Raw genomic sequence first — 15,803 nt, 5'->3', positions numbered from 1 at the left:
GGTATTCACCCACGAAAGCTCATGCTCCAAAACGTCTGTTAGTCTATAAGGTGCCACAGGATTCTTTGCTGCTTTTACAGATCCAGACTAACACGGCTACCCTCTGATACTTGATACATACATGTGCAGCGCCTGGGACAACGGGGACCTGATCATGGCTGGGGCTTTGAGGCACTACAGCAATACAAATAATATATTGTACTAATTATAATGCTGGCAGTCCTTAGACTTGTGTATCTGGGTGGTGGATGCAGGGCAGTCTCAATAAAATGTCCTGGACTCTGAATTTCCCCCTGAACTTGGTCTGACAAAACCTGAGTTTGCTGATCCTTCTAGAATGCCTGTCTCAGACCTACTCTGAGGACCTGGGTTTTATCATCTGTTTTTCTTGTGGGGGTAGGAGGGTCTTTCTGTTGTCATTTTTTACCTCTTGGGCAAATTGAGATTATTACTTTTCATAGATTCATAGATTCATAGACTCTAGGACTGGAAGGGACCTCGAGAGGTCATCGAGTCCAGTCCCCTGCCCTCATGGCAGGACCAAATACTGTCTAGACCATCCCTGATAGACATTTATCTAACCTACTCTTAAATATCTCCAGAGATGGAGAGTCCACAACCTCCCTAGGCAATTTATTTGCATTTTATTTGATTGTGTCCCAGAAGTGTTTCATTGGCCCCACATATAAATGATAAATAATTAAATAACACATTATGAATGTAGTAAAAATCAGCATTAGTTGAAGAGAGAATTAGTAGTGTGAGTTATATATGAGATGGGGGAAAGACACAGCTGCTCCCAGAACCTCCTGGCCAGACTTCTGACACAGATCATTAGGACTCTGTTCTGGCTAACATGTAAGCATCTACGTATGTTGGCTTCTCTCTGGACCCCCATTGGCTACAATGTGTACAGATGCCTAGACTCCAAGTAGCCTAGTGATAGGCTAGTACACAAAATACCGACTCATCTACCTCTTTCATGAGATCGGGTTGAAGTATTCCACTGAAATTTCAAATATTGGTAAAAAATTGATAGTTTTCCCATGTCTTCCTCTGCCCCCACAGGTTTTCAACTAACTGTAGAGCTGGTTGAAATTTTTCAAATTTTGATGAAGAAGCAGGGATTTTAAAAAAAATTATAATGTCCCTCCCCTCTGTTTTTTCAAAAAACCTCTAGCAGTGACACAAAAAAATGTACAAATTATAAATAGTGACAAAATTTGTAAAAATCATGCCCTTTTCAGTTACAATTCACAAACAGAAAAAGTGCTGTCTTTTCTGTTCTGTGCTGTCTAGGTTCTTGTATCACCCTCATCACCATAGTGTCTGAGCAGAGCGCCTTCCGGTTATGCATTGAGCAGCATGATTAACTTCTTTTCACATGTGGTTTATTCCCTCTCTCATCTCCTCCTCAAAGAGAGAATTTTGTGTGCAGTGGAGTGTTTTCTTTTGGTAGGGTTTTTCCCCCCCGCTGCTCTGTGTTTATGTTAGAGAAGTCAAATTGAAGAAGTGCACCTTGCAGGAGCGGAAGATGGTGAGGTTTATGATGGTGCTTTGTTCTGGAGGACTTGCTTCCAAAGTCATGAACTGGCCCCCAAGAAAGATCTGTCTCCCACACAGATGATCTTAAGCCTTATGGAAAAAAGTTCCACTGTGGCTCAGGGCAGAGCTATTGACCACAGTTTTCATCCTGCAGTTTTAGGCTCTTTTAGATACACTGGGCCCACGCTGTTGTGCAGCCTGAAGATAAGAATGGAGACATTACTACATTACATTACATTACAAACATTAACTAATCCTCACAACACCTCTGTTGTGTTGTATATAAGAAAGCTGTATCATACCCATTCATCACATGGAGAAAGTACAGCACGAAGAAAAATAAATGACATTCCCAAGACCAGAGAGCAGCTCAATGCCAGAGCAGCATTAGAATCCAGGAATCCTTAGTTCTGAGTCCTGCTGTTCAACTCTTTAGAACATACTGCTCCACAGTGGCACAAAAACTGCCATCTCCACCCTTTAAAAACCTTACCAAATGGGGAACCAAAGCAAAATGTTTTATAAGCAAAAAGAAACAAACAAGAGGAGTAGTTGAATGTTAGGCCATGCACAATTCATTGCAGTGTGTTGTAAGTTTATGGAGAGCCGTTCCTTCTGTTTGCCTGCATTCCTCATGTCGTAAAGAACTGTCATGTTGCTGTAGATATATAGATGTAATCCCTTCTTGGGTCTCAGCCTGGTGCATATGTACATATATTTGGTTAGTGTCCAAAACCTACTCCACCCTGCTTCCCACCCTGCTTTTCCTTTATTTTAATTTAAGAACCACAAGAATAAACTCTCTAGTTTGATCTTCGTCCCAAGTTGGCTGTTTTATCACTTGCCTCACCTTTACTCTCTCTTGCCTTAGAAAAGCTTCATCTTCACTCCTCCACTCCACTAGTTCCAACTGCCATGGTGACTAACCATGCAGCTTCACACAGAGTCCTAAAAATCAGTTACAGGTACCAATATCAAGTTTTTATTCATAGAATCATAGCATTGGAGGAGAACTCAGGCGGTCATCTAGTCCAAGCCCCTGCTCAAAGCAGGACCAATTCCAACTAAATCATCCCAGCCAAGGCTTTGTCATGCCGGGCCTTAAAAACTTCTAAGGATGGACATTCCACCACCTCCCTAGGTAACCCATTCCGGTGCTTCACCACCCTCCTAGTGAAATAATGTTTCCTAATATCCAACCTAAACCTCCCCTACTTCAACTTGAGACCACTGCTCCTTGTTCTTTCATCTGCCACCACTGAAAACAGCCGAGCTCCATCCTCTTTGGAATCTCCCTTCAGGTAGTTAAAGGCTACTATCAAATCCCACCTCATTCTTCTTTTCTGGAGACTAAATAAGCCCAGTTCCCTCAGCCTCTCCTCATAAGTCATGTGCCCCAGCCCCCTAATAATTTTTGTTGCCTTCCACTTGACTCTTTCCAATTTGTCCACATCTTTTCTGTAGTAGGGGGCCCAAAACTGGACACAATACTCCAGATGTGGCCTCACCAGTGTCAAACAGAGGAGAATAATCACTTCCCTCAATCTGCTGGCAATGCTCCTACTAATGCAGCCCAATGTGCCATTAAACTTCTTTGCAACAAGGGCATACTGTTGACTCGTATCCAACTGTTCATCCATTGTAATCCCCAAATCCTTTTCTGCAGAACTCCTACTTAGCCAGGCACTCTCCAGTCTGCAGCGGTGCGTGGGATTCTTCCATCCTAAGTGCAGGACTCTTCACTTGTCGTTGAACCTCCAACATCCAACTATCAGATGTCTTTTAACCCAATCCTCCAATTTGTCTAAGTCACTCTTAACCCTATCCCTACCTTCCAGCATATCTACTCCCCACCTCCAGCTTAGTGTCATCCGTGAACTTCCTGAAGTGCAATCCATCCCATCATCCAGATCATTAATGAAGATGTTGAACAAAACTGGCCCCAGGACAGAGCTCTGGTGCACTCCACTTGATACCGGCTGCCAACTAGACAGAATCATTAATTACTACCCACTGAGCCTGACGATCTAGCTAGTTTTCTGTCCACCTTATAGTCCATTCATCCAGCCCAAACTTCTTTAACTTTCTGGCAAGAATACTGTGGGAGACCGTATCAAAAGCTTTGCTAAAATCAAGGTATTTCACTTCCGCTGCTTTTCCCATATCCACAGAGACAGTTATCTCATCATAGAAGGCAATCAGTTTGGTCAGGCATGACTTGCCCATGGTGAATCCATGTTGACTGTTCCTCATCACCTTCCTCTCCTCCAAGTGCTTCAAAATGGATTCCTTGAGGACCTGCTCCATGATTTTCCCAGGGACTGAGGTGAGGCCGACAGGTCTGTAGTTCCCCAGATTCTCCTTCTTCCCTTTTTTCAAGATGGGCACTATAGTTGCCTTTTCCCAATTGCCCAGGACCTCCCCCAGTTGCCACAAGTTTTCAAAGACAATGGTCAATGGCTCTGCAATCACATCAGCCAACTCCCTCAGCACGCTCAGATGCATTGCATCTGACCCCAGGGATTTGTGCATGTTCACCTTTTCTAAATAGTCCTTAACCTGTTCTTTCACCACTGTCGGCTGCTCAACTCCTCCCCATACTGTGCTGCCCAGTGCAGCAGTCTGGGAGCTGACCTTGTCTGTGAAGAATGAAGCAAAAAAAACATTGAGTAGTTCAGCTTTTTCCACATTATCTGTCACTAGGTTGCACATTCAGTAAGAGTTCCACATTTTTCCCGACCTTCTTGTTGCTAACATACCTGTATAAACCTTTCTTGTTACCTTTCACATCCCTTGCAAGTTGCAACTCCAGTTGTGCTTTGGACTTCCTGATTACACCCCTGCATGCTCGAGTAATATTTTTGTACTCCTCCCTAGTCATCTATCCAAGTTTCCATTTCTCGTAAGCTCCCTTTTTGTGTTTATTGAAGATTTCACTGTTAAGCCAAACTGGTTGCCTGCCATATTTGCTATATTTTCTGCACACTGGGATGATTTGTTCCTGCACCCTCAATAAGGTGTCTTAAAAATACAGTCAGCTCTCCTGGACTCCTTTCCCCCTCATATTAGCCTCCCAGGGGACCCTGTCCATCAGTGCCCTAAGGGAGGCAAAGTCTGCTTTTCTGAATTCCAGGGTCTGTATTCTGCTGCCCTTCTTTCTTCCTTTTGTCAGGATCCTGAACTCAACCATCTCATGGTCACTGATGCCCAGGTTGCAACCCACTTCTACTTCCCCTACCAATTTCTCCCTGTTTGTGAGCAGCAGGTCAAGAGGGTCATGGCCCCTAGTTGGTTCCTCCAGCACTTGCACCAGGAAGGTGTCCCCAACACTCTCCAAAAACTTCCTGGGTTGTCTATGTTCTGCTGTATTGCTCTACCAGCAGATGTCAGGTAATTGAAGTCTCCCATGAGAACCATCCTTTGGTTTTAGTCCAAAAGGATATAAATGAGCTCCAGGCTAGAAGAGAAACCAACCTTTACTGATCATCCAAAATGCCTGCATGGGGTGGATTTCACCTGCAATGATAACTTTAGTGCGACTACTATTGCAAGGGTAGATCCCTGGTGAGAGTGTGTTATGGGTTCCCTTCTATGCCTGAGCCACAGAGGACATGAGGCTGTTATAGTCCCAGAAGGAGTTTTTGGCATGAGAGGAAAGATGGTCTAGTGGTTAGGATGCTGACCTAGGTCTTAGAAAACCTGGGTTCAATTGCTGGTTCCACCATTGACTTTCTGTGTAACCTACGGCAAGTTGCTTAGGCTCCCTGTGCCTCCGTTCCCAATGTGGATAGTAGCGCTTCCCTTTGTCACAGGAGTGCTGTGAAACCAAGTCCATTAACGATTATGAGTTTCTGTGGTGATCAAGGCTATGTAAATAGATTGCCTTGAGTTGTATCAGCTCATTAGTTTACCTCTGGTGTTTTAGCCAAGATAGTGTCCATCACATAAGGATTAATCACATGAATAAGGCTTGCAAATCAGGTTCATTGCCTAAACTGGGACTCCCACATTTAAAAGCCAATTGCATAACTTTGAAAAGCATGAGGCCATGTCTACATCTAAAATTTTGCAGCGCTGGTTGTTACAGCTGTATTTGTACAGCTGTATAGGGCCAGCGCTGCAGAGTGGCCACACTTACAGCAACCAGCGCTGCAAGTGGTGTTAGATGTGGCCACACTGCAGCGCTGTTGGGCGGCTTCAAGGGGTTTCGGGGAACGCGAGAGCAAACCGGGAAAGGAGACCAGCTTCGCCGCGGTTTGCTCTCGCGTTCCGCGAACCACCGTGCAAACCGCAGGGAAGGAGACCTGCTTGTTCGGGGAACGCGAGAGCAAACCGCGGCGAAGCTGGTCTCCTTCCCCGCTTTGCTCTCGCGTTCCCGGAACCACCCTGCAAACCGCAGGGACGGAGACCTGCTTGCTCGGGGTTCGGGGAACGCGAGAGCAAGCCGGGGAAGGAGACCAGCTTCGCCGCGGTTTGCTCTCGCGTTCCGCGAACCACCCTGCAAACCGGAGGGAAGGAGACCTGCTTGCTCGGGTTCGGGGAACGCGAGAGCAAACCGGGAAAGGAGACCAGCTTCGCCGCGGTTTGCTCTCGCGTTCCGCGAACCACCGTGCAAACCGCAGGGAAGGAGACCTGCTTGTTCGGGGAACGCGAGAGCAAACCGCGGCGAAGCTGGTCTCCTTCCCCGCTTTGCTCTCGCGTTCCCCAAACCGCCGAGCAAGCAGGTCTCCTTCCCTGCGGTTTGCAGGGTGGTTCGCGGAACGCGAGAGCAAACCGCGGCGAAGCTGGTCTCCTTCCCCGGTTTGCTCTCGCGTTCCCGGAACCACCCTGCAAACCGCAGGGACGGAGACCTGCTTGCTCGGGGTTCGGGGAACGCGAGAGCAAGCCGGGGAAGGAGACCAGCTTGATTACCGGAGGCTTCCTCAGGTATGCTGGGATACCTGCTTATTCCACGGAGGTCAAGAAAAGCGCTGGTAAGTGACTATACTTGATTACCAGCGCTGGATCACCAGCGCTGGATCCTCTACACCCGAGACAAAACGGGAGTACGGCCAGCGCTGCAAACAGGGAGTTGCAGCGCTGGTGGTGCCCTGCAGATGTGTACACCTCCTAAGTTGCAGCGCTGTAACTCCCTCACCAGCGCTGCAACTTTCTGATGTAGACAAGCCCTGAATGGTGAGTTGATTCATACCATTCCATCAGCAAACAGCAGCCGTCTTCATTCCAGGCCAGATCATGGAATGCATTAGCTCCTCAAATGCTCAGATTTCCAGTGCTTTGGTTGATGGTTTTTCAGTATGACACACTCCTGACACATTGCATATTGGGTGGAAGGAGAACGTGTTATAATTCTGGGCAATGGAATGTTGGTTTGAAATGTCTAGATGTGATATCATGTAGCCCCTGGCCTTTTTTTCTTTTTTTTCTTTTTTTAGTGGTGGAATCCACTCTGTTCATTTTCTGATTTTGATTTTCTTTGAACTTTTTCTGTTTGAAGAGATGAATGCTGGAGTACTGTCTCTCATATAATAGCTTGTCTGTTGTGCCTGATTTCCATTCAATGGCATGCTATGGTGTTTTATATAGCAATGGGGTTGATCAAAGGCATTTTATGGCATTGCTGGAGTCATTAGTGAATTCTCAGCTTTGAATGCCCAAACATTAAGGCTGTGAGATTTTGTCTTCAGGAAGTACACATAAAATGAAAGGTAGCCCTCTTAGATTTGAATTATTTTCTTAATGCAGTTGCTTGTGGTGATGTGAATTTCTTGGGGGAAGGGAGGAAACAAATACAGTTTTTCCTTTGTCTGGAGATAAATTTCGTTGAGCCATCTGACCTAAAGTTGCTGATCTCAGGCACTGACTAGTCACCTCACTGTAATCTGCAGAGCTGCTCATATGAGGCAGTTAGGTATGTGCCGCAAGGAATATATCGTGTGGTAACCGTCTTCTACCCATCAGTTCCTTTTTCTCCTCAAGTGTGGAAGGAGATTAACTCTACAATAGAGCCCCCTGCTGTCTCTGCAGAATATATTTCTCTCTCACACATCCGCTGAACATGCATCAATTTCGCCCTCCGTTGCACCCGTGAAACCACATCAGGTCTGCACAGGTGTCTCGGAGGGCCAGAATTTCTCCCTCCCATTATTATTCTAGGGTCACATGCATGAAGCTCTAGTTACAGAGCAATCAGTGTTTCATTTATAAGCCCTTATTTCTAAGGATGTGCAACTCAGCAAAAAATATCTGTTCCGGGCTTAAACGTGACATATAAATGTTATGCCTAGAAGCACTCTCTCTTCTTCTTGTAAAAATGTTTCACTCTATGTTTGATGAATATACTTATGGCCTTTGTCAACTGGAGAATTTTATCATATTCTTGAGCAGTGATTTCCTAATACAAACCTTTCCCACAATATCATTTTAAGAATATCTCCCCCCTTATTCTCTTCTCTCTGCCTTGTTTCACTCTGTATTGCGTTTTCTCCTACTGATTATGACAGTTAGCTCTTCAGGGAATGGGACTCTGTCCCTCATATAAAGGACCTTGAACACAGTTGTTTTGCCATCCCAGTTAAAATTTTCCCAAATTTTCCCAAGTTGTGACCCTCTGTTCACAAGCTCAGTAGAGACTTATTCCAGTTTGGCAGATAAATTCACTGATGATTTCATCCATGCTGAGCATGCTCCAGCCCAGGGCTGCGTGGACTGAACATGACTTTCAGTGCAATTGCTCGTCTGGGCAGCGAGGGGCTGCTGTGGTTGCAGGCACAGGAACTGAGAGCAGAGAGACTGCCTCCCCTGCCTTCTCAAGGCTCTTCCTGATAATGCCCAGGCAGCAAGGAGGAAACAACATGATGTGACTGTGGTGGAGTGAAGGGTGGGAATGAGGAAAAAAGAAGGGGAAGGAAGTCAGAAAGTTGTGGGGATACAGGAGCAGAGGGGGAGGAGTCAGGAGCTGGGGTGGGGGTTGGATGGGAACTGAGGGGGATGGAGATGAGCTGGGATTGGGTGGAGATCAGATTGGAGCAGACGGGGAGAGGTCAGGAGGCAGGGTGGGAGTTTGATGGAAGCAGAGTGGGATGGGAAGGAACTGGAGTGGGGTGGAAGATGGAAGGAAGCAGAGGGACAGGGGTCAGGATCTACTGTGGGGTGGAGGTTCGATGAGAGCAGAAGGACGGGGTCAGGAGCTGGAGTGCGGTGGAGATTGCATAGGAGCAGAGCGGGGGGTCAGGAGCTGGGGTGGAGGTTGGATGGGAGCAAGTGGGGAGAGGTTACGAACTGGGGTGGAGTGGAGGTTGGATAGAAGCAGAGGAGGATGGGGAGGACCTGGGGTGGGGTGGAGGTTGGACAAGAGCAGAGGGGGGAGTGATGTCAGCTTGCCGGCAAGTTAAAGTATGGGCTGGATGAAGGGACTATAAGGTGGATAGAAAGCTGGCTAGATTGTTGGGCTCAACGGGTAGTGATCAATGGCTGCATGTCTAGTTGGCAGCCGGTATCAAGCGAAGTGCCCCAAGGGTTGGTCCCTGGCTGGGATGATTTAGTTGGGGATTGATCTTGCTCTGAGCAGGTGGTTGGACTAGATGATCTCCTGAGGGCTCTTCCAACCCTGATATTCTATGATTCTATGATGTGGGGTGGAGGTTGGATGAGAGCAGAGGGGGGAGGAGTCAGGAAGTGATGTGGGGTGAAAGTTGGATGGGAGCAGAGGGTGAGGGGTCAGGAGCTGGGGTGGGGTGGATATTGGATGGGAGCAGAGGGGAAGGGGTCAGAAGGTGGGATGAGGAGGAGGTGGAATGGGACTGGAGGGCAGGTAGAGGCAGTAACTAGAGGGGTAGATAAGAATACAAGGGTGTGGGTCAAGATTCGGTGGCTTGGAGGTTGTGTAGTAGCAAGGAGGAATCAGGAGCTGGTGAGTGCATAGGAGGAGAGAAAGATGGTGTCAGGCTTTGGGGCCCAGTGTTACGTGAGATTGCAACCATTACAGAACGCTCCCCTCCAGAACCTGGAATTGGATCCAGGAACCCTGAGTATCACCATTCTTTGTTGTCAGCAGGTTGCTGTGAAACACTCAGAGTGTGTATCTCATGCTTGTCTAGTGGCTGGTTCACATGCAGGATAACAGCCTACTACTGCTACTAGTTATTCCATTGGCTCAATTTATAGACAATTTGTTGTGGGTCTCAAGGTCTGACCTCTGCTCATGACCCAAGCTGGGGTCAGTTTGGGTCCACATGACTGAATTTTTTATTTCAGTTTGTTTTAAATTAGAAAGAAAAAGAAAGCAGAAAACCCTACATTTAAAGAACATTAAGGTTCATTGAGCAGGGTATTGGACTAGATGACCTCCTGAGGTCCCTTCCAACCCTGATATTCTATGATTCTATGAAGGTTGTAAAGTCAAAAACACAAAAGTTAGGGAATATCAGAATTTACCTGAATAAGGACAGAGTAGATACCTCTGGGCATTTTACAAATATAATGAAAACTGATAAGTTAGTGTTGCCTTGAAAAATATAAAGCCTTTCATCTCTTTTAGTGAGATATGCCACAGTTGAGGAGGAAAAGATAATGTCCATTTAGCTCTTTTTCATGTGACACACAATTAGCTTGTGGAACTCATTGCCACAATATATTATTGAGGCCAAGAGTTTAGCAGGATTCAAATATAGATTAGACATATCCCAAAGAATGACAAGAGTACCCTACAAAAACCCACAGAATTTTTGAAAGGGTTAATTAACCTCTATGCGAAAGACTTAAGCTGATCTCTAATTATTGGAAGCAATGAGACTTCTCTTAAGACTGGTTACCCTGTCATTGCCTTCTGGAGCATCTTAGTGGTACAGAACACCAACATTTTCATGGAGCCCTCTGTTGAGAAAGCATTTTCATTTGTCCAGGAGCGTCCCCTGATGCAGAGATAACTGGTCACCACAGCATGTTGCACCACGGGGCGCCAGCTTCTAATTTTCTCAGAGGATGCTCCACTCCTGCTCAGCCTCAGGCCCTGCCCCTGCCCCTGCCCCTTCCCCCAAACCTCTATACCTGGCCCTCCTCTTCCTGCCCTGCTCTGCCCCTGCCCCCACTCCACCCTTTTCCCCACAGCTCCACCCCCACTCTGCCTCTTTCCGCCCCCTCCCCAAGCATGCCCAATCCCTGATCCTCCCCCTCCCTTCCCAGCACTTCCTGCACACTGTGGGCTCGGCGCCTACGTCATACCTATGTCACATCCAGAAGACAATTGTGAAAACCACAATTAAAGGCCCTGAATCAACTTTCTCTAAAGTCTACTGAAAGAATCCCATTGACTTTAAGGGGAATTAGGTCAGGCCTTGAGGGTGAAATTCAGCTCTGTGCTGTGGGCTAGTGCAAGACTTACGCACATTTTAAGTCCCTCTGACTGCCGTATATGATGGATACACAATGCAACCAGTGAAAAAGTAGTGGAGATTATTGGAACCCAGCAAACACTAGTCAGAGATAGTATCAAAACAAAGGTTAGATGTGCTGGACACATTTTAAGGGGTTCAGTGAGCAAAGCATGTTTACAGGGACTGGAAGGGAAAGTTGATGGCAGAAGAGCTTGAGGAAAAAAATGGATGGATGCTGTATTATCCTGGGCAGATCAAAAAGGATTATTCATCCCCAAAGAGATTAGCAGAGGATCATACAGAATGGGATATCATAGTTGCAATACTCCAGTAATGGAGATGCCACATAAGAAGATGACTACTCCCTACTTTGAATGCTTTAATGGTACATAAATGCTGCACAGTCTATCTGCTGGCATCTTTATAAAGAAATTGTGCTATGGTGGGATATTCAGAAGTGCTCATTATTATTAGAATAACACCTAAAAGCCCCACCCAAGACTTGTGTTATGCAATGTACAAACACAGAATAAGAGACAGTCCCGGTCTCAGAAAGTTGACACTGACAAGCAGAGGGAAATGACCGTCAAATCTTTCATCAGCTGCAGTGAGACACAACACGGTTGAGGAGGAAAAACAAGATTACACAGGAGACCAGTGGCAGAGCAAGTGATAGAACATGGGTCTCCTGAGTCCAAGCGCAGTGCCCTATAGTGGAACACACTGCCTCTCTACTGTTACTTTATCTGCTCCTGTTGGAGTCAATACAAAAACCTCCATTATCTACAATGGCAACGGCGTTAGGCGAGTGCTGAACACTTCTGAAAATCCCACCATTAATTACTGATTGCTTGTGTCAGCAAGGTGGGTAAATTTCAACATACGTCTGCCACGTGAGACGTGTTTGAACATTGTTATACTGTTTCACTTTGTTGATTTATATTTTCTTGGGTGTAATAAAAAAGTGATGCGGGTGGTTTTTAGCCTCTGTTTCAAAATTTGTTTTACTGAACTGAATGATTAAGTATCACTTACACCGTTAGATTTAACATAGACCCAGATTCAACAAACCCATTAGCATGTGCTTAAATTTAATTCAGGTCCATCAGGCTGAAACATATGCTTAAGTATTTTGTTGAACAGGGATGATTTACAACACTGCTTAAAGTTGAAGTCAATAGGACTTAAGCATGACAGAACAAGGAGTAATGGTCTCAAGTTGCGGTGAGGGAGGTTTAGGTTCGATATTAGGAAAAACTTTTTCACTCGGAGAGTGGTGAAACATTGGAATGGGTTACCTAGGGAGGTGGTGGAATCTCTTTTCTTAGAGGTTTTTAAGGTCAGGCTTGACAAAGCCCTGGCTGGGATGATTTAGTTGGGAATTGCTCCTGCTTTGAGCAGGGGGTTGGACTAGATCACCTCCTGAAGTCCCTTCCAACCTGATATTCTATGATTCTATGTTGTTGTTATTTATTATTTGTGTTACCATGCAGGGACCTCATTGTGGTAGGCTCTGTACAAACACAGAACAAACAGACCATTACAGCCAAAGAGTGTTTACAATCTAAGTAAATTCATAGGTTCATAGGCAGAAGGGACTACTGTGATCATCTAGTCAGACCTCTTGTATAACAAAGGCCATGGAACTTCTCTTAAAGGATCTCTTTTAAAAAAAGTATCTAATCTCTTATTTTAAAAATGGCCAGTGGTGCAGAACATCATGACCCATGGTAAGTTATTCCAATAATTAATTACTCTCAGTATTCAAAATTTACACCTTATTTCCAGTTTGAATTTGTCAAACAAAATTTAAAGTTAAGCATATGCTTAAGTGGCCATGATCTCTAGAGCTTTACCCTCATTTTCCATCTTCATATCACAGTGTCGGTATATTGACATTGCTCTCTCTTCTTTTTTTTTTTCCTCAGACAGGACCATCCTGGTGGATACAATGCTTCCTCCTCTGAGAAGTCTCTATATACTGGGGACTCTGGAATTCCCAGTCAACTCCAGCAATGTCCTTAGTGCCACCTGTATAGTGGTTGCAGGTGGTGAACTGAAAGTGGGTAAGAGATAAATAATGACCAGAGGATGTTCTTGAAACTAGGATTTCGTTTTATTTGTTGATTAAAAAAACCCAAACAAACAAGAATGAACAACAAATACTATGAGGTCATTCGTGGTGATGCTAGGCCTGATAATCAAACCAGTCATCGTTTCTTTTGTAATGCATACAAGAAAAAGGCCAGTTTAGAATGGGTAGGGTGAGGAGATAATCTAAATACAACTAATGCATACTTAAGAATTAAATGTACATAAGTAGTGAAAAGCTGATCCCATTGAAGTCAATGGTAAAACTCCCATTGATTTCACTGGGGCCAGATTTTACTCAATGTGTATAAAACCCATGCATGTGGGTTGTAACTTGTCATAAACAGATAGCTAAGGGTTAATGTCTCTTTCACCTGGAAAGGAGTAACCTGAAACACCTGACCAGAGGACCAATCAGGAAACAAGACTTTTTCAAATCTGGGTGGAGGGAAGTTTTGGGTGTGAGTTCTTTGTCCTTTGTCTTGTGTCTGACCCTCTCGGCTATGAGAGTGATCTTTCTGTCTCCTGGCTTTCTAATCTTCTGTTTCCAAGTTGTAAGTACAAAGATAGGAAGACCATAGGTTTATATTGTTTTCTTTTGTATTTACATGGGTGTAGTTGCTGGAATGTGTTAAATTGTATTCTTTTTGGATAAGGCTGTTTATTCATTTTTTTCTTTTAAGCAAATGACCCTATATTTGTCACCTTAATACAGAGAGACCATTTTTATGTCCTTTTCTTTCTTTTTTATATAAAGCCTTCTTTTTAAGACTTGTTGGAGTTTTTTCTTTAGTGGGGACTCCAGGGAATTGAGTCTGCAGCTCACCAGTGAATTTGTGGGAGGAAGAAGTCAGGGGGAAAATCTCTGTGTTAGATTTACTAAGCCTGACTTTGCATACCCTCTGGGTGAAGGGGGTGGGGGGCGGAATTAGACCTCTCGGTACTTCTGTTTCCAGGACTGGAAATAGGGAGGATGGAGTCCCTCCGTTTAGATTCACGGAGCTTGCTTCTGTGTATCTCTCCAGGAACCCAGGGAGGGAACACCTGGAAGGGAGAAGGGGGGGGAAATGGTTTATTCCCCTTTGTTGTAAGACTCAAGGAATTTGGGTCTTGGGGTCCCCAGGGAAGGTTGTTGGGGGGACCAGAGTGCCCCAAAACACTCTAATTTTTTGGGTGGTGGCAGCTTTACCAGGTCCAAGCTGGTAACTAAGCTTGGAGGTTTTCATGGTAACACCCATATTTTGGACGCTAAGGTCCAAATCTGGGAAATATGTGTTGACATATCTGCCTCCCTGCACTTCATGTGGCACTTGTTTTCTTGGATTGCAAGTGCTTCAGGGTAGAGACTGAGTCATCCTGGATGTGGGAGCAGTCCCTAACATTGTGTGCTTAAAGTTGAAGTCAATAGCACTTAAGTAAGTGGCATGGAGGGTCTTTAACACCAACTCAAGAAGGCAACTAAGTATTGCTCCAAGGCATAGAAATCCTGATCTGACATAAAACTGGCCTAGCTGGATGTTCTGCCAATACCTCAGAATACAGAGGTGTCAGAGACTCTTGGGGAATATAGCATAGGGTGCTAGTTTTTATGCCAAAGTGTCCCCAGTATCACTGGGTCTGTTACCTACTAGTCACAATGAAGAAAGCAACAGTTTTCCCCAGAAAAGTAATTACTCCCATAATTCTCTTCAAACATGAAGCTGCATAAAGCTGGGAATTTTATTTACTTACAGGAATCCTTTGGATGTTCAGATCAGTGTGTTGGTCACTCCGACCTTTCTCAAGATTGGTTTTATGAAATTTAAAACGATAATTTTTTTGAGTAATCACATTCCCACGAAGTCCACCCTGGGATTTCTTTGTTGTTAATCTCAGGGGACTGGCTAGTTAATACAGCTTTAGCAAAAGAGATATTGTATTGTCTTGAGTTTTGCTTTGAAAAAAGTCTTTACAGGTAACAGTGGAGGTCAGTGTACCTTTACATATTCTTAACAGTTTATTGGTCCCACCTTTTTGCAGTTTAAATGTATATATTAAGAAAATAAGTGTGCTCTGCTGCCTAAAAACACATATTTAGACATATTGATGTGCTTCATTGCTACATAACCCCCCCTTAAGCATATAGCCATGGAGTAATTGATAGCCAAACAGGTAGCTTGCTACACCTGTAGATTCTCTGGACAGCATCTTCTGGAGACAGTTTCCTGTTCCAGTTTCTGCTACAAAGGGGGTAGCTGGATATATATTCTTCACATTGCCCCCAGCGTTCTCTATTGGCTTTTACACTTGGCTGTAAAAACAGGAGAGGATACCACCCTCCCCCTTCTCTTCCCACGTATTCCAGGCCTGAAGGCAGCTTCTTGGAGCCCATCTGTCCAATCGTGTATTCCATGCCCAAAGGAAGGTTTTTCAGCCCATCTGTCCTATTCCACCACACCCTAAAGAAATCCTGACACAAAACAGATAATGAGACAGTTTAGTAAACAAAGTTAATAGATGTGGACATCAGCACTGAGTGATGCCTAAGTAGGCTCTGAGATTGACACCATCTGATCCACAAACCAACATGCGCTCTCCAATGTAACTTCTCAGTGTCCTGCTTCCAGTTCAGCCAATATTGACTAAATATCATTGACTCCGTTTTATAGGTAGGGAAGGTGAAGCACAGAGGGTATGTCTATGCTGCAGTTAGACACCTGCGGCTGGCCTGGGCCAGCAGATTCGAGCTCAAGGGGCTCAGCCTCGCAGAGTTGTTTAATTGCAGTGTAGACATTCGGACCTCCACTTCACAAG

At 45.0% G+C, this 15,803-nt stretch overlaps 1 protein-coding gene across 5 annotated transcripts in view; it reads left to right on the top strand.

Annotated features, from left to right (window-relative positions):
• The window catches only part of PKHD1 (PKHD1 ciliary IPT domain containing fibrocystin/polyductin), a 382,755-nt gene that overhangs the window by 241,577 nt on the left and 125,375 nt on the right, over positions 1-15,803 (top strand). For all 5 annotated transcript variants that reach the window (XM_050948683.1, XM_050948684.1, XM_050948682.1 and 2 more), the window contains one exon: positions 12,848-12,985. In XM_050948683.1, coding sequence (XP_050804640.1) covers positions 12,848-12,985 — 138 coding nt within the window. The remainder of the gene's footprint in view (positions 1-12,847; positions 12,986-15,803) is intronic.

Source organism: Gopherus flavomarginatus, chromosome 4 (genome assembly GCF_025201925.1).
Source record: "Gopherus flavomarginatus isolate rGopFla2 chromosome 4, rGopFla2.mat.asm, whole genome shotgun sequence".
In the NCBI taxonomy this organism is placed as follows: Eukaryota; Metazoa; Chordata; order Testudines; family Testudinidae; genus Gopherus; species Gopherus flavomarginatus.
The sequence above is the reverse complement of the archived record's forward strand: the minus strand, read 5'-3'. Positions and strand labels throughout refer to the sequence as shown.